Source organism: Tubulanus polymorphus, chromosome 2, assembly GCF_964204645.1.
Source record: "Tubulanus polymorphus chromosome 2, tnTubPoly1.2, whole genome shotgun sequence".
In the NCBI taxonomy this organism is placed as follows: Eukaryota; Metazoa; Nemertea; class Palaeonemertea; order Tubulaniformes; family Tubulanidae; genus Tubulanus; species Tubulanus polymorphus.
Window position 1 is genome coordinate 13572100 of NC_134026.1, and position 19688 is coordinate 13591787.

At 38.8% G+C, this 19688-nt stretch overlaps 1 protein-coding gene across 1 annotated transcript in view; it reads right to left on the reverse strand.

The window, feature by feature from the left end:
- The window catches only part of LOC141900106 (inositol polyphosphate-5-phosphatase A-like), a 221486-nt gene that overhangs the window by 61052 nt on the left and 140746 nt on the right, over positions 1-19688 (reverse strand). The window contains exon 10 of the mRNA XM_074786850.1: positions 5140-5310. Coding sequence (XP_074642951.1) covers positions 5140-5310 — 171 coding nt within the window. The remainder of the gene's footprint in view (positions 1-5139; positions 5311-19688) is intronic.

Consider the following 19688-nt stretch of genomic DNA (forward strand, 5'->3'; position numbering starts at 1 on the left):
CTGAGTGGGCTGGCGAACTTCTAACTGGACAATCAGGAATAGGCTTACCTGTTGTAGAGGTTGCAGCGACTTGTTGCGACGAAGATAACAAGTTTAAAATTTTCTCTTCAAATACATGGAAATCCTTCTGAGTCAGGTATTTTCCAGTATCCCAACGACCATGCCGACTTCGGTGACGGTCCCTCAAACGGGATCGAGACCTACTAGAAGAATCGCCTTCATCGCTAACCGACGTCGACGAACGATGAGAAGACCGACGGCGAAACTTCCGACAATAATGATCGTAGTCCCTCTCGCGATCAAACCTTGATCTGCGAGAAGGAGATCTTGCTCGTTTATTACGCTCACGGCGTCTAAATCTAGTGGGAGAGCGAGCTCTATCCCCGGAGCGACGATCACAATCAGACGATGAACGTACCGGATGTTTTGAACCGGACAACGTCTGGACCGGACCGGCCCGAACCGGACCGATGCCCGACCCGGACCGGACCAGTACCGACCGAACTGGTGCGGGCGGTTCCCGACTACCGCGGCCCGCACTTGGTTCCGAACATGTAGTCTGAACCGGCCGAACCGGTGAACGACCAGAGACCGGTGAATGACCGGAAACCGGTGCCGGTGAACCAGCGTTCCTCCCCGGTGAACGGAGTTGGGAAGCCGATCGTACCTGAACGACCGGCGACCGCTCCGCTTTATGATAAGAAACAGGATTAGAAACGTCGGTTGGCACGTTGGCCGAAACCGACGAATCCCTGCTAACTCCACGACGATCTCTTAGTTTAAGAGCCTTATCGGCCCGAAGCCCAAGGTCCTCGGACCACACCTCGCAAATCTTGCAAGGATTGCTCCTTGCACATATTTGATCGGATTTGCGCCTGCACGACGCACACGAATCGTGGTTGTCCCAGGCGCCAAACAAATGCCTGCATCCCTCCCCGCCACGATGTTGACCCTTAAGAGGGGGTGGCATAATTATCCTGTTACAAATCAAATCAATTCAATTCAATCAAATTATATTTGTAAATAAAATTCTTACGAAAAAATAGAAACCAGGCATAACCCCCAAACCGAACGGACTCACCGTTATGAGAGTGAAAACTCCCTAATATCCTAATTCCCAGATTTTTACGGCGAAAAAATCCAACGCGTTCTACTGCGAGAACGCCAAGAAAAAAGATGGCTAAATGCAATACCGCAGGGCCGGGTCGTATAGAAAAACCATTGGCGATCAATCCTAATTTAGAAAATATTGGGAAAAACCATAGGAAAGGGTACAGTACTCGACGGAAATACATACTGTGTAATATCATAAAGTCTATCCCAGTGGTTATGACCGCAGCATTTCACTCTCAAAGAGCCAGTATCAACAACAATTTAATTGATACTGACAGCTTCAAGTGGTCAAACTCACCATGAGCATCGCTGCTTCGCTGGACCCCAGCTGCTTGTTACTATGGTTACAGGCAAGAGTGAATAAAGAGCAAAACTTTTCCACACTTAATCCAAGAAAATGAAGTAATAAGCAATGAAAATTCAGTTTTGAAGTCTTGTTGCATTCAAGAGTGAATATTTTCGCTGGATGCTGAAGTCGGTGTTTACATTATGAAGCGTCAAAACCAATTTCCGAGTTGAAAGATTATATTTAGACGGAGTTTCAAGCAAAACAACAGCACTCGACTCATGAGATGATTCCAGATTATATATGCTCAAACTCTGAAGAGTTTATAGATGTACAAAATAAATCAATCAGATTGAATTTGCCACATGACATGATTATTCCCAAAATGAAAATAAAAAATTCAAGAAAGGATTTTGTAAAATTATAAAAATAGGAATTTTATATCCTTTCATGAATGGCCAGGATGGTATATTATTCACTCTTGAATGCAGTAGTCGCTTGACCTCAATTACTCGTACGGCTGAGTGATAGAAACCACAGGGATCCCGATATGTTAGTGTAACAACTCTTTGATGCACCGCGGTCATAACTACTGGGATAGACTTTAGTCCTGCAATCAATGGTTCTTCTTGAATCACGTTCACAGTGTTTCAGATGAATGACCCGAAGTGACCTTGACTTTTGATTATTGGACCCCGAAATCAATAGGGCATATCCTCTACCTAGGGGTAATCATACTGGGTAATATCATAGCCCTGCGATCAACGGTTCTTCTTGAATCCCTTTCACAAGGTTTCACATGACCTGTAGTGACCTTGACCTTCAATCCTACGTCCCCAAAATCAATAGGGCAGATCCTCTCTCTAGGGGTAATCATACTGTGTAGTATCATAGTCCTACGATCAACTGTTCTTCTTTCACAAAAAGTGAACGCAATAGCCCGCTGGGACTAAAGTCCCAAGTGGGCTAAAAAGAGATGGAACTTATACCAACAGAAACTTTGGGATTGCAAGCATTAGAGGGTCATTTTGACACCAGGTTGGCATCTTTAAATGAATTTGAATGAGATATTTATATCATCGAAATCCAATGAACGGACATCATGATACCATGTAACTCACATGGAGTGATTGATTAATTTCAATTCTCAGTACTCAGTAGACTAAAATGTGTATATTAATTCCACTTTTGTGTGAAATTCCAACAGAAAAAAACCAATAAACCAAAGTTTAACCAATCTAACCACCTGCCATTGTGGGATATATTTTCGCATGTTGCAGAGGAGACATTTTAATCCAATCTGAAATTATTAACCAGGAACCGGTTCAACAGTTCTTGATGAAATCTGCCTCAGAGTTAGTTTTAACTCAGAGTCAGAAACTAAATCTAAGTTGGCTGACTCAGTCAGTTAGTTTTGTGTTCCACAGTTCTCATTTAACTGAGAGTCAAAGTTATATCTCTATAGTAAGCATCTTAACTCAGAGTTTGAAGTGATCATTCTCAAAATGGCAACTTCCAGCAACAAAAAGCAGCATAAAACTAGAATGTCGCTGAAGACGACTGATGCCCTCACATCAGGTGAAACCCCTGAGTGTAAAATACACCCCGAGCGTATGTTGACCTATATATGAAGGCGGGAAATGAAAAATACAAAACCTTTGACCTACAACACCCGAAATATAATCAATTACTCATGGCCTCTAGGGTAACCCATCCAAAAAAATCACCAAATTATCTTAAACCGCCTATGAGATAGGGCCGGAAATGAACAAGAGGCCCACAGGCCTTATACCTTCATGCCACAGTAGAAGAAGAATGATCCAGTTTTCAAAGTTTCACAGAAAGATTTACATTGTAATGATGTAACAAGTTTTAAACTAGGGGTCCAGGGACACCATGCCCACTTGGGAAGTGGTTTCCAATGCTCAACAATCTAACAATTTCAATATTCAACGCCCCCTGGTGACCATATACAAAAACCAATGACCTTGAAACTCACTTCAATCATAGAACATTTCAGCAGCTACGATTGATAACAAAATATGCCTCGGTACCAATTTGATATGGAAATACTATTAAGTAATTCTACTATTCAGTGCCCCCTGGTGACCATATGCAAAACCCAATGACCTTGAAACTCACAACAATCATAGAACATGTCATAAACTACAACTTTGCAATCGATCATGGTAACATATTATGCCTTGGTACCAATCTAATAAGGAAACACTAAGTTATTCTACTATTCAACGCCCCCTGGTGACCATATAGAATAACTAATGTCCTTAAAACTCACCACAATCATAGACAATGTCATGAGCTACAACTTTGCAATTGATTGTGGCAACAAAATATGCTTAGGTATCAATATAATGTGGAAAAACTTTTTCCCACCCACGAATGAGTGCTGATGATACCAAGATGGCCGCCAATTGCGTCATAATTGGCCGATCAAAAATACCTGGCTCAGATATAAAACATCCCTTTCCAAAGAATACCCTTCACAAATTGCAATGAGAAATGGCAAACCAGTAGGAAGCTACGGGACTCAGAATTTGGGCCAAAATTGACATTTTTGGGCACTAAAAAGGTCATAGGACAGCCATCTTGAGTCAGATCGACCCAATTTTTCTTATGCTGATGGACCCTTGGTAGATTCAAATATAAACGAAAGATCATGGTAATTGATTTAAGCGTCTTCAAAATCTCCCTCAAAAAGTGTAAAAAGTGCTGATTTTGACGAACAACAATGGCTGCCAGTCGGCCATCTTGATTCTGACAGGGCCAGTTTTTGGGCTGAAGATGTGTCTAGGGTAGATACATGTACAAACCAAATATCAAGACATTACCTTGAAGCGTCTTCAAAACTTCCCAAAATAACTGGATTCCGCCTACGGACGGACGACGGATGAAAAGTGAACGCAATAGCCCGCTGGGACTAAAGTCCCATGTGGGCTAAAAAGTTAAGATGGTATAGGCTATGTGGCAATAATGTTCATTTTCTGGTAAAATATCTTTACACGAAAAGACAAGCACAATTTGTTCAGAAATCTAACCTGCCCCAATCACCATCAGGGGGACATAATGAAAGGTGATCTGAAGTAGTCATAGGATATCGTGTGACCTTAAAACTTTGCCAAGGGGCTTATCATCCCATCAACTACATCTGCAAAACTTTCATTTCCATCAATTCTGCTTCATTTATAAGTTTATCTGACATTATCTTTTTCATGTATCAAACATCCAAGAAAATAAATATGGCCATCAGTCGGCCATCTTGGATCCAATCACAAAATAAATGCAGATGCACAACCACATATCCAGATTAACATACGTGTTAAGTTACAAGAAGAGAAAGCCAGTAGTTTACGAGATCTTCGGACAAGATTGTGTCCATGGATGGACGACAACACGCAGGACAACCTGACTCCAGTATACTCCCTACACTTTATTGTGGGGGGCAGAGCCGTATTATAAACCAAGCTGCAACATCTCCTTTAAGTAAATGATATTTATGTTAATTGACAGAATTTTCGGTCCACCAAACAGCTTAAAATAATGTCATAAAGAAACATCCACAGACAGACAGACACAGAGACACAGATACAGATACAGATAAACTGTTATCAATTTGAATAATGACGGTATACTGGGGCTTTAAAAAATTGAATTTCAAATAGACCCAGGTTCAATTTGAAATTGTGCGATAAGATCTTATTTACAGGAGTATATTTACTTACCCATTTCATATAACTGTTGAATATTTCATCATGTTTCTCATGATGATCGAATGCCTTTTTCTCAATAGTAAGCACCGTGCGATTTGTGTTGTTAGAATCTCTATATACAAGTTTTGATAGTTCATTCCTTTTATTCAGTGTGCTGTGCATCACAGTTTTTTCTGTTAATCTCTATAAGAAGAAAAGGCAAGAATATTCATTTGCAGTGCATGTTATATACCAAAGGACCCAATGATGGGACCCAAGGCCCTTATTCCCCAACACTTGAATGTAAAATTTCAAGGAAAATGCAGTCAATGATAAGGTTTTTAGACAGGGCCCATAGTAGTAAGGCTCAGGTTTTAATAAGCACTTATAAGCACCATTTCAAAACCCAAGATAAGCACTTACAAGCGCAATCCTGTAGATGCCTCAGTGCAGATCACATCCAAAGTAGCCATTTAAACACCCGCGTGTATGGGCGGCCATCCCCGCCAAACAGACTCTAAAGTCATCACGTGAAGGATAAATCCATAACGTGAAGTACAATGTAGTAACGTGAAGGATAAACTCATAACGTGAAGGATAATGTCATGACATGAAGGATCAACCTTAAATCTAATGGGAAGGATAAACCCATAACGTGAAGTATAATGTTGTAACGTGAAGGATCAACTCATAATGTGAAGTATAATGTCATGACGTGAAGGATCAACTCACGTCATCAAGGATAAACCTATTATGTCAACAGATGGCGTGCCGGTCGGAAATACAGGTTTATATACAACATAAGTTACAAAATTACAAGTGCTAAATTCAAAGCTATTTACAAACCAAGTATTTAATAACAAGCTAATTATTTGAATACATTTAGGATAAAGGATGAGCCGTTTTGGAATAATTGTTGATTTAAAGAGGGTCGTTGCGCTTTAATAAACAGGGCCTCCCTAATTCTACAGTCCAGATCAGATAAACCTTTGTCTAGAATTTTGAATTAGTTGTCACTGAATTCCTGATTAAAGAACACTGATCTGTGGTCTTTAATCCTGATGGCCAAATGTCGTTTAGTTTTCCCAATATAGGAAGTGTTAATATCACATAAACAATTAAATTTATATATGACTTTAGCCTTCAGCGATTTAGGGGTAGCACATTTCAAAGAGAAACAATTTCTTAATTTTGGTAGTTGTGAATGCGCATTTCCAGTTGATTTCAAAATTTCTTTTAAATAGATATTTTAATTTTCGGGCAAATAGGATTGAAGGGTAACCAATATATGGTAACGAAATGAATAGATCATCTTCATCAACAGGTTTCGGTTTAGGTTAGGGGTTCTGTTTTCATTTCAAAAATCTATTGATACATTGATCGATGACATGAATGGGAAACGCATCAGATCTAAAATCGTTGAAGTAGGCCTGTGTTGGAAGCTTTCCTGTACACTCGAGATATTAAGTCACTTACGGTTTCTAACGGAATTTGTATTTCGGTATCAAGAAAAGGTAATAGATTAGGACCCAGTTCAAAAGTGAATTTCAGGTTAGAATGGAGGCGATTCAATTCTTCAAAAAATAGTCTATAAGTGGATTCATTTTGAAATATGCCAAAAATATCATCCACGTATCTCAGGTTTAATGTCGGTTTGTAATTAGTTTTGGAGAGGAGCAAGTTTTCAAAATGGGCAAGACAAAAGTTAGCTAAGGTTGGACCTAAGGGGCTGCCTATGGTGACCCCATCGTTATATTCAGCAGTGTCAATCATTGAGACAACGGGTCGAAATGGAAAATTATCTTTATGAACTTGGCACAAACCATATAATTTACCAGGTTGGCTTCCACTTGGGTAGATAGACTCAAATATTTCTGAACTTACATACTGTTTCACATGTTTTCTTAGAAATCCACAGATTTTGGTTTCATTAGATATGACAGGATGATTTTTTCTCACATTTTTGATTTCAGTAAATTTACTTTTGTCAAATACAATCTTATCTAATTTATCAAAATATTCGTTAGAGTCCAAAATAACAATGCCGTTGCCGTTGTCAAACCAGCAGATCTTAATGTCCTTTTTTTTCCTAAGTTTTTCAATCGTACTGTAGAAACGTCGGTTCCAGGTCGAGCCACTGACTGATTTAGCTTTGTTGATGAAAGAGATGGTGGCATGTCTAATGCTTTCAAGGAAAGAGTTGTTCACATTCGGTTTGCCGCCAGATATAGTCCTTTCTGAAAATTGTGATGTTTTAAGCCATAACGTAGTATCTCAGTTTCTTCTAAGGATAGCTGATATTTCGATCTATTGATTAAACAATCCGGTGCTGGGTGACGCTGATCTTTCCACAAGTTTAAAAGCTTGGGTTCATGACGTTGCTGTGTGTCCGAAGTTAGTTTCCTACCTGTCGGTTAAGTCCGCTTTAACATTTTCGATTTGACTCTTCAGGATTTCGAGTTTGAGATTATCATTACTTGCATACGCTCTCAGTTTTGGAGGTTTGAATAATAAAAACTTCGGGCAGATTCGTAATTCCGTGCATCTTTGAAAGTAAGATAAATCCAAGCGTAGTTAAAACCATTTGAGATATAGTTTTTCACATTTGCAAAAGTCTTTGACGTAGACATCTCTCTGTTTCGCACAGTAAAAGTAGATCTTAGGAAGAGAGTTCAAGTATCCGAATAACCAGATAACACTAAAATCCTCATTTTCTAATGAGTAAAGACAGTATTGACACGAACGTTTTCGGGATCATATCCCCTCATCAGGTGAAATGCAAGTGAATCAAATGATTAAACTAAACGAATTTATTGATATCATGTAATTCTAGTATAGATAGCTCTGAACTGATCTGAACAGGGAAGCACTCACCTGACAAGTGTCTGTGAAAAATACCCAAAACCTTTATATTGAAATTCTGTATTAGTATATAAGCTGCTTTACAGCGATCGATTAAGCATAACACAGTGAGCAGGACATGTCATATCTAAATCCATGAATACACACTGAATAGAAAACTTAAATAAAAAGATAAACCCTAACCTCATAATTCAGGAAAACACAGGTTAACAAGTACAATAAAGATATACATGAATAATGAAAATTGCGCATAACATACCCGCCCCTGATTTCGGGACAATACGAATTACAGATTAATGATAGAGCGCAATTAAGTTACAATTAAGTTTCAACTTCAGATTCGGGCATTACCATTTTTGTCATTGATAACGTTAACTATTTACCTAATGACCAAGAACCTCTGATTTTGCTGTCCACAATGAGTACGATGTCGCCTACGGAGATAATTCTACGTGGCTTTAACCACTTAGCCCTTTCCTGTAGCAAAGGCAAGTATTCGTGTGACCATTTCTACCAAGATACGTCTGCTATAAACTGTACTTGCTTCCATCTTTTTCTAGCATAATTGTCAGATTCAGTGAAAACACCTGGTGGAAACAAAGTCGTGGGCTGTAAAACAAGGATATCATATGGTGACAAGGGTGTCAATTCATTCAGGTCATCTGAGACTTTTGTTATCGGTCAAAATAAATGCGATCTCGCGGAATAACGTGCCGATTCCCTCATCGTCGAAGCAATAAACTCGCTCTTTTAGAAGCGAAAACATCAATCTTCTCACCGAACGGATTAACCTTTCCCAAACTCCACCAAAGTGGAAAGCATTGGGTGGATTGAAGTGCCACTCTACCTTGATTTGGGCTAATTTTTCTTTTAATACTGACTGATTCCATCCGTCTATTTCTATACAAAATTCTTTCTCCGAACTTACAAGATTGGTACTGTTATCCGAGTGCAGAGAATTTACGCTACCATGTCGTGCTCTGAATCTACTAATACGGTTGATACAGGAATCCATATCAAGTGATGCAACTTCCAAATGTATAGCTCTGGAAGATAAGCAAGTGAAAAGTACTCCATATCGTTTTACTTATGTGCAACCCCTTTTTAATTTAAACGGTCCAAATAAATCCACACCTGTATGCGTGAAGGGTGGGTCTACAGCTAATCTTTCAGGTGGTAGATTTGCCATTTTTTGCTCATTACATCTTGATACAATTAACGCACGATGACTTAAGTTTTCTTAGAAAACGGTTGGCTCCTATGACCAAATAGTTCTGCCGTAGATGCGATAGGACTGCACTGATTTCCAGATGTCCGACAGTATGCAGAAATCGATCCGTTTTTGTTCAGTGGCTTTCCAGCACAGGAAATCCTTTACTCAAATGAAATGAGTGACAAAACGTCTTAATTTTTCCCATCTTGAACAATAGCTCATAAGTTTTCCAAGAGCATTTTCTGGCGTGTCATCAGCGAAAGCAGTTCACGTCACCTTCTTTAATTCACTATCATCGCATCTATATTTGTTTGCAAACTTAGGTCCACTGGCCACTCTGACTCCTGTTTACAGTGGCGCTGGAAGCATTTTTTTATTGCCACGGCCAATTGCTGATTTTTGACAGGTTCTTGAGGGGCATATAAGAATTGAAAAAGGTGGTGAAATTTCCATTCATTTTAGTTGTTTTTAGATTAAAAAATAAAATACCTAGGTCACAAATAAATCTCAAAATTTATTCGCTTTTTTGTATCATTTCAAATTTTTATTCAGAATTTACCAAACACTGATAACCTGCGCTCAGAATCACGAAATCATTTGCAATTGTTTTTAAATCCAGCTTGTCACAGAGTTCACAATGCACATGAAGTAACATCATGTGATTTAATCGTTCTTGTGTCATGGTGGTTCTAAGGAATGATTTAACGTTTTTCAATGCACTGAACGATCGTTTGCTCACAGCATTTGTAGCGGGCATCATAAGAACGAGGTTCATTAGTTTCGCAACCTCAGCCAATAATGCAAGCTGTCCAGATGATAGCTGCCTGAAATATGCAATGAGATCAGTGATGGAACTCATTTCGATATCCGCACAATTCACTTTTAATATCTCCAACTGACAGTGAAGACAATCTTTGTTGAAGTCGTCATGATAAAAGTCGATAACAGCGTTAAAATCCTGAGAAGCGTTTTCGCAACACACCGTTTTTAACATCAGTGACTCTAAATGTTTGTATATATTGTATCACGGCTGATCAAAGCAATTATGCATCCCGCTTATTTCTAAGTCCAATGCCTCGATGTATATTTGGCGATAATGTGACTCAACCTTGGTGTGGAATTCTGGGGCTGCATCCCCATCTGCATATCGTTTTGGTCGTTTCGCTCTACGTGGCAACCTTGGTTCACAGACACTGAGGCGAGACAAATCCATCGTTAGTAAATCCCAGAATAGTTTGAAGCTCTCGGAACTGCGCATAGATTCAAGAGTTTTTATTGTCATCGCAGCTGTAGCTTGACCCTCAGCGGCAGATATTTTGGTTTTCTGCGATGCTCTGCTCAAATTATCGCAATTATTTAGTATGAGATAACTCAATTTTATCCCAAAGAGATAATCAGAACTGTCCATATACGTAGAAACGCCACGTATACACGCTTGCATGTCCGATTCTTTTACGTAATCAAGGGAAAAATCCGATAGCTCTTCAGAGTTTCATAATTACTTAAAATGCTGTTGAATGCACTAGCTTTAATGGACCACCTCCTAGACACAGTACTCGTATCCCTGGTTCATCGGGCGATATTTCTTCTTTAATTCCTTTAGTATCTAATGCATCCCGCATAACTTTCGATATTTTCATCATATCACTGCATGCTAAGTTAAGTGCATGCTCATAGCAGTGGGTAAATATCGCTCGTTTTTCAAGGTCCGACAGTTTTTTAGCCACTCCATTCTGGAAACCAATAATAGCACTCGCAACACAATCATAACACTGGCCATGCATTTTATTTACCGATAAGTTCATACGCAATAAAATATCCTGTATGGCTCGAAATATTGTCTCAGATTCTATGTTTTCAGTTGCATGTAAACCAACAAAATCCTCATGGACTTGAAAATCGTCCGACACCCATCGAAAGCAGAGAACTATTTGTTCGATATTTGCAGCATCAGTTATTTCGTCAACAATCACAGTATAAAATTCGGCATTCTGAAGCGACGCCGCAATCTGCTGCAAAACTTTCAAAGCCATGATTTTTAGCACCTGCATCTCATTTTGAATAGGTGCTGACATATATTTTTCAGTTTTTTTCTTAAGCCAGTTAACGATTCTATCGTCATCGTAACCTTGTGTTTTGAATAACTGGAGGAAATTTGATATGTCCTCTATATGTCCACGGATAGGGATTGACTGGCAGGTCAAAAACTTTAAAGCTCCAAAAATTTTTAGAAGCATGCCCCTGTTGTTCTCCTTTTCTTCAATAAGTGCTGACTGTAGTAGTTCGGATACATCTTTAGTTTTCCGCGGGAGCTCGGTTGTCATCAGAACTGCATCCTTGTGGCAGAGAGATTGTCCTGCAGTTTAAATTTAACGCAAGCATCTTTCCAGTTGGTGTATCCTTTCGAAATGAATAATAAGTCAGCTTTCGTAGAATTCAGATTTTTCTCCTTATACGCAGTCACACACACATGGCAAAAAACTACGTCTTCGTTCTCAACGTAGTGTAGCCACTTAAACTGTTCAAACCAGTGAAACTTAAAAGCGCATTGAACAACGTTCCAAAATCACATTTTGGAAAAATAAAGCTTTCCATAAGTCGAATTGCCTATATCTGGTTACTTTTGACAGTGACGTTGCTAGTTTCGTACATAATGAGTAGCTGGGTAGGACACAGATCTTTGTATTCATGTCTTTCAAAAATCACTAATTAGCCAGGCGCTTCTAAATGAATCACTGCGGATCTGTGATATAGAGCCACTAATCGTCCAAAAGTCAACAGTCGCCCAATTGTGTTTTAATTTGACTATAACAATCGTGGAAGTGAGATGGAGAGTGTGACTAGAGGACTATACAAGCCAGTGACAAAGGCACTTGAATCACCAGCATTGACGAAATCATAAATTTGCCGTGCCGCGGTAACATATAAATCAGTGATATGTTGCCGTAATGCAAATCTCCATTGTACAGGAGATGTCACCTTTCAGATAAGTGATATTCGATTTGCGACAATCGTTTTGAATCTGCTTTCATTTCTGATATATTTCAATACTGACACACTATCACTCCAAAAGAAGCTTTCATTGAACTTCAGATCTACTTCCCTCCTCAGCTGAATTGAGTTCCAAACGTGGAATACAGTAGAACTCGCTCACCTCGGAATTGTTCACCTTGGAATTTTGCTTGCCTCAGAAAAATAAAAAATCATTTTTCATTTGAAACTATTTTTCAATGAAAAAATATGAGTCTTGCTCGGAATTGCCCTCCTTGCATATTTGTTTAACTCGGAATGATTACCGTGGGAAAAACATAATTTTCTTTGCTCACATCGGAAAACTTTAACGACCTTCCGCGTTTTTTACCTATTGAGACATTTTTTTACTGATGATCTATGCAATACATTTATCCCGACAGTTTATTGATTTTGAAGTGTTACCGTAAATCTAAACAAATGGCGCAATCTATTGGAGAAAATAGAAAGTATATATAGCCAGGAAATCAAATCATGTATGTTTAAAAGGAACTTGGCTGGATTAAACTTTACTTGTGTGAAAATGTAAAGCTTTCATTGGTTATTTGTTCTAATATGTATTATAACATCGGAATTTACACGCTTTATTGCAACAAGACATACATACATGAAACATAGAGGAAATAATGTCTTTGAAAATATTCATTTCTCTTTCTGCTCCTGCCTCGGAATTCATCTACCTTGGAAAATATTTAACGGTCCCACGAGCACCGAGGTAAGCAAGTTTTACAGTAGTTACTTTTTTAAGTGGTGCAACACACAATTTTCCCATAAATAATTGACAATGAATATCGCCACTTTCATTCACCGCTCTCAAATACATTGCAGTTCCATATCCGATCTCACTTGCATCAGAGAAATAGTTGATTTGCTTTGAGATAACGCTTCCAAAATCAGGTGGTTTGATACAACAAGGTACCGACAAATTTTCCAGTTGTGGGATATCTTCCTGCCAGTGTTTCCATTTAACTAACAAATCACCCGTTATTTCCATATCTCAAACTAGACCACTCTTACACATCTCCTGTAACAGCTCTTTTCCAGGGAGAATATGTATATAGTATTTCACGTCGAGAGGAAGATTTGTCTTTGATAGAAACTATGAAACCGAATCTATCAGAATCCAATATCCAAGTCACCCCCAAAGCTCTCTGACATGCTTGATCGGTTTCAGCTCGTTCCGACGTAGGCAGCTTCCACGACTTCTGGTTCATTACTGCACCAGCCAGTCATTCTTAAACCTCCTTTAGCGCAGATAGATGTAATCCCTCGTATTAACCTTATCCCATCTGACACAGATTCTTCACTCCGCAAACAATCATTCACGTAGAAACATCATGTGACTGCATCCAGAACATCACTGTCATACTCATCAGCGAAATCCAAGGCCGTCTGACAAAGAGCTGTGTTGGAACAACTAGGCGATGAAACTGCACTAAACAGGTGAACTGTCGTACGGAAAATCTGAGGTTTGGAGTCTAAATGGCTATCAGGCCACCAATAAAATCTTAAACAACCTGGACCTGATAGAACAGCTTCTCTACATCGCCTATTATAGCTACATTTTCCATTCTGAATCGAAGCAGTACGCCAGTAGCTTGCTGGTCAAATCGGGACCCGGGAGCAATACATCGTTCGATTAAACCAACATTTAAGCGTGCCGTGCAGTCAAAGACAACTCTTATTTTTTTCTTCCGTGCTTGGTAGAGGCCATGATTTGGTATGTACCAGACCCATCCATCATCACCTCTTTCTCAGGAACTAACTCCGCGTAACCTCTCATTAAGATCGTTGCCATAAAATTATCATAGTCAGCTTTAGACTTCGGTTGATCTCATTACTTTATTCAAAGCTTTTTAATCTTTTCAAAGCGAGATACTTATTGCCTGGTAATTTTATATCATCATCTCTTTATGGCAAGTCAATAATTTAATGGCCTTCTTTAAGTCGAATAGAACGATTAACCTTTTTAAGAAATGCCATATCATTCTGCAAATTTTCTGCATTCTCCTCCAAGACTCACTCCTGAAAATCAAAATTCATTGCCTGTCTAACCATCTGATCCAGGTTCTGTAACTCCTTACAGTCAGAAATCATATGGGCATCTATAGCGTATTATAAGTCAACTTGTTGTTAGATGAGGCCATTTTGTAGGTCCTCGGGTAACGGTATCTGCAACCTCGACACTGGAATAATTGGTTTCGTATAAGTAGTTGGTAAATCAATGAAGGCTTTTACGTTGAAATCGACAATTTGTTGAAATCAATTTTTTTTTTTCCAGTAATACCTAATTTCTGCATGAGAGAAGCTGAACAAAAGGAAACATTGCTTCTGGTGTCCATGAAAGCATATGTTTCCACTAGTCCAGTGCAACCATTAATATGAACAGGAATTACTGCCATCTTGTGATTAGACTTCCCTTCATCATACTCCGAGAATGCATTAACCTTCGGTACTGCTGAAAACTGTTGAGGAATCAATGAAGTTGCCAGTTGATTTAATCGTTCGATGTGAAGTATTGTTGGATGTAGTTTCTGACACTTTTTACAAACAAATCTTTTAGTACAGAAGCGACTGATGTAACATTCACCTAGGCAACAAAAACAGCGTGAACTAGTTTTATAAGAAGTTATTCTTTTCTTTAAATGAGCATTCTTCAAACTTCTTGCAGCAACTAAGGCCATGATCTGAACCTTTACAGTAGGTACAAGTCTTCGAATCGCCGCCAAATCCCGAACTTCGGATACTATCTTGCGTCTTATCGTAGGTAAATTTACTACTCATTCTAGCTTTCATCAAACTGAAAAACATCAGCTTCCTCCTGCTACAATGAACTGACTGCCCAGTGTCTCTTTTTTGCATGGCAATCTTTCGCCATCTATTGTGAAGGAGCGGTGGCAACTTAGCGATTAGACGTTTCAAGTATATATTACGGATATTCGAGTATTCTTACCGCATTTTCGTACTACACCGGAAATATAGGGAACTCATCTGACCTTTTCGGATCAACTGCCTTGACATCAGGCCATTGCAGAGCTTTTGAAATAAATGCCTGGGCTATAAGCTGAGGATCCCTGTATCTTTCTTTCAACTCTCGCATGGCTGATTCAAATCCATAAGCACTAGACAACTGAAACCAGTCATGATTCTGTTGGCTTCGTCAATGGTAAACTGTTCAAGATAATTCAATATTTCATCATAGTTATCAGATATTTGAATAACCATAACTTTGAACTGACGCATAATTCTATTGTATTCCAGGGGACTACCACTAAACTTCTTAATGTCTACCGTAGGTTTTTTTTAAACACCATTGTCGACATCCATGCTGATCCATCTGCGAATTCATACACTGGTTGTTCACAACCCTGTTCGTGTATCTTGGTCGACACCATAGGCCGACAGGTGATGAGAGGCTGTGATAGCGGATTCAATTCCCCGTAACTGAACCAGTTTCCGCGATATTCAGAGGATCAAAGTTTTCACCTAGACTTTCTAACACCTTAGATCGAGCACCTGCTACTGCTAACTCTGTATTTATCCCTAGGGCCTCTTCCTCCTGTTTCGGGCAAAACTTCATTTCATCCAAAGCCTGCTTTTGCTTTTTCTTTAGTGCCTCTGCCCGGGTAGTGAGCTAAGCAATGCGTTGGGCTTCTTTAATCTTTGCAGACATAATTGAACTACCGATCGAAGACTGCTGTGAACGGGAATCGAATGAATTATCCGCTACATTAAATTGTCATTAAATTTCCCTAAATATGCCTGGCATTCTAAATAATCATAGCACTTGCACAGATCATCATGATACTGATAAAACATCCCTATCAGAGAGAGCCATCGTTTATTCTGTTATTCTGAGGTTCAATGACATCACTTCTACAATCAGGGTCCATCTACATAGATTGAAGTAAATTTGTCTTTCTTTGAAGCTCCGAATATTCACTTTCTAATCTCTTCTCTAACGTGTCGATAGTATAACTGCGACCCTTTTCAGTAAAATTCTTCTTCCTTTTACCTCGCCCCAACGATTCAGCTTTTTCAGTGATGTCTTCTCCAGTCTCCACTATCTTGATTCATCTTCTAACTCATAAATGATGTGGTAACCGACAACCAAACAACACTTAATTGACAATCTTCATATCCATTATCATAAATACGTTTTATTATTCTTGTTGAAACAATTAATTACAATAGAAACAAACAAAAATACAATAACTCTCAGTTGTAAACATTTCTAAATAATAATCAAAATATGAAAAACAGTACAGATTAACACTCAACGAGTTTATGGAACAGGAACAGGAACAGGAAAGCACCCACATGACAAGTGTCTGAAAGATACCTTTATATTGAAATTCTGTATTAGTATATAAGCTGCTTTACAGCGATCAGGATATGTTAACTCTAAATCTATGTATACACACTGAATAGAGAACTAAATAAAAAGATAAACCCTAACCTCATAATTAAAACACAGGTTAACAAGTACAATAAAGATATACATCGATAATGAGAATTGTGGATAACAAAGCATTAATACTGATTTATAAGTACCGCTACAGACCCTGTTAGAGGCGACTTCTCAAAATTACGTCATGAATTGACCGGGAAATTACATGATGCGGGTCAGCTACAGAAAGGACCTCACTGCCCAGAATAATCTAAGTCAAACTAGAATGTTGCTGAAGACGACTGATGCCCCCACATCAGGTGAAATGCCTGAGTGTAAAACCCACTACGAGCATATGTCGACCTATTTATGAAGGCAGGAATTGAAAAATGCAAAACAGCTTCTGGTGACCTTGACCTGTGACCTACAAGACTCGAAATCTAATCACTCACGGTCTCTAGGGTAAATCATCCATAAAATTTCACAAAGTTATCTCATACAGTTTATGAATTAAGAGCCCGGAAATGAAAAATACAAATCAGCTCCTTGACCTTGACCTTAGACCAAATGTAATCAGTTACTCACGGTCTCTAGGATAACCCATCCAAAAAATGACACCAAATTATCTTAAACTGTCTGAGATAGAACCCGGAAATGAAATTCACAAAATAGCTTCCTGCGACCTTGACCTCGGACCTACAAAACCCAAATATTAGTTGTATTTGAGTTAGCTTGTGCGTATACATTTATGTGTGAATATTAGTTGTTTTCGAGCTTGTGAACCATGAACCATATAAGTTGTATTGTGACTGATTTATGTATAAATTTAAGTTTCGTATGATATTCAGTACTGTGAGTAAGGCATTCCTGTAGTTTGTTTCGTTCATTCTGGACAGAAGCCCTCGAGGAGGATACAGTCAGGTTCGTCGCTATCAGGACAATTAAGTTATCTTAAACCGTTTATGAGTTAGAGCCTGGAAATGAAATTTACAAAATGGCTTCCTGCGACCTTGGCCTTGGACCTACAGGACCCTCAATCTAATCAATTACTAACCTCATATAGTACAACACAACTGTTGAATTTGAAGAAAATCTGTCAATGGGTTGAGGTGCTAGGGAACAGATACCACTGCGGACAGACGGACGGACAATGAAGTGAATAAAGTATGCCCCCCACAACGCGATGTGGGGGCATAAAAATAAAATTTTTTAATGAAAGCTAATCTATAGAATCATTCCTTTTGAATGTTCTTTTTTTCACTTCGTTTTAGCCATTGTTATATTGTTCAATTGATGTACATATATACTGGTATGCTGAAGATAACTTAATACGCCTCGATAGCCGTGTTAATATACTCACTATAGAAACAATAATTGGTTACAGCGTAAAATATTCACTTCACCAATACACTTCACCATAGTCACACTGATTCACCAACATAAATGTTTTGATGTTATTTCTAGTAAATTGCCCATGGGAAAAGTGGTTCACCCTGAAAACTGCATACAGGAGCTTGTTTGGAGCGTTGCTTATAAAAAAATCTTTTGAATCCTTTGATTAAAAAGATTGGTTTAACCAAGTTTATCAAAGGATTGCTAACGTAGGGGCATAAAAAATGACGGGTTCAATTGATGACACTTAATTTTTAATCTTTAATTATTTAAGATAAGTTCTCAGAGTTGATCAAAACACAGATCTCGGGCACTGCAAGTGGTGTTATCACTGCGGAAAATAGTGGATGCACGCTACCTGGTGTGCTGATATTATTTTGGTGTTTAAATGATGTTTTTTTTCAAACAAAATAAACTCCAAAATGCCTCCTTTTTGTGGAATATGTAAACTTCGACTTTGACATCAATATTTCTTGCGACTGTGATTGAAGCTCCCATAATCAGTAAATTCGAGTGATATAATCGGAGCAGAAATCTTAGCTGGCCAATTAATTTACGCTGGTTTTTACGTATGAAGAATTGCGAAAAATGATCCGGCCTTATCCAAATTCCAAAAGTCCTATAGTTCACTGCGTAGTTGTGTCCGGAGCACTCCCCACTCTCTCGGCATTAGTGCTGAATATCGCGTGCGAGGCGTTAGACTAGATCAGCACGCGCGCTGTACGATCAATATCTCAATGTACAGACGCGTTCTGTGTTACACACACACAGCCACAGCGAGTGTATTGAGCGTTGACGCACTTCAGCGGCTTGAACTAACGAGTACCGTTGATTACTTTAAAACCGAATTTGAACACTCATTAACTTCACAATCAAGTATAAACAGACAGACAGACATGACGACCATGCCATAGATGGGTTTGTCTGACGATGAAACTTATAAAAAAACATGAACCTCACTTATCCAAGACATCAAAATGGCGTGTATCCCTTGTGTAATTTCTTGTTCAGCTTAACTGGTTGTTTGGGGAATACCCCAGCTGCTGAGGGTATCTCCTAAACAACCAATCAGAGCACAGCTTTCTCACAATGATGTCGAAAGCGTGATTATGTAGGCCGCAGCCTACCCTGTTGAAGAGCAGTGATTAGGTGCAAGTGCCCACGTGATCTCCACAGAATGAAGGTATTAATTTTCCGGATGGAATATATATTCGCGAAAAAATACCGAACTTTGACTGATAATTACTGCGTAACTGGAACGTTTCATGGTCTCATCATCTCACCGTTTTATCTTTGGTAACGTTTTAAATGGCACTTATCGCATAACGAAAGTACACAGTACGAAAGACGGAAAGGTCTCCAGGGCCATTATGAAGACTCTTACGACATATGACAACATCAATAATTTTATTTAGAGTATATAAATCTATTTATCATGATAATCTTAATATTCTAAAGACATACAAGTTTCTGTCGATCTATCTATTCTGTAAAAATGGCGTATTATTCAATCTAAAAATAAATCTTCCAATCCTGTCTGCAACTTGACGATAGCTTAGGTTCTCTAGATGTATTTAGGAACCACAAAATCGCCGGAGCATAACTCAATGCTATAATGCTATAGATAATAGTTGTACCATCACGATACAACAAAAGACCAAAAATCAACAACATACATAGATGCAACCCTAGTAG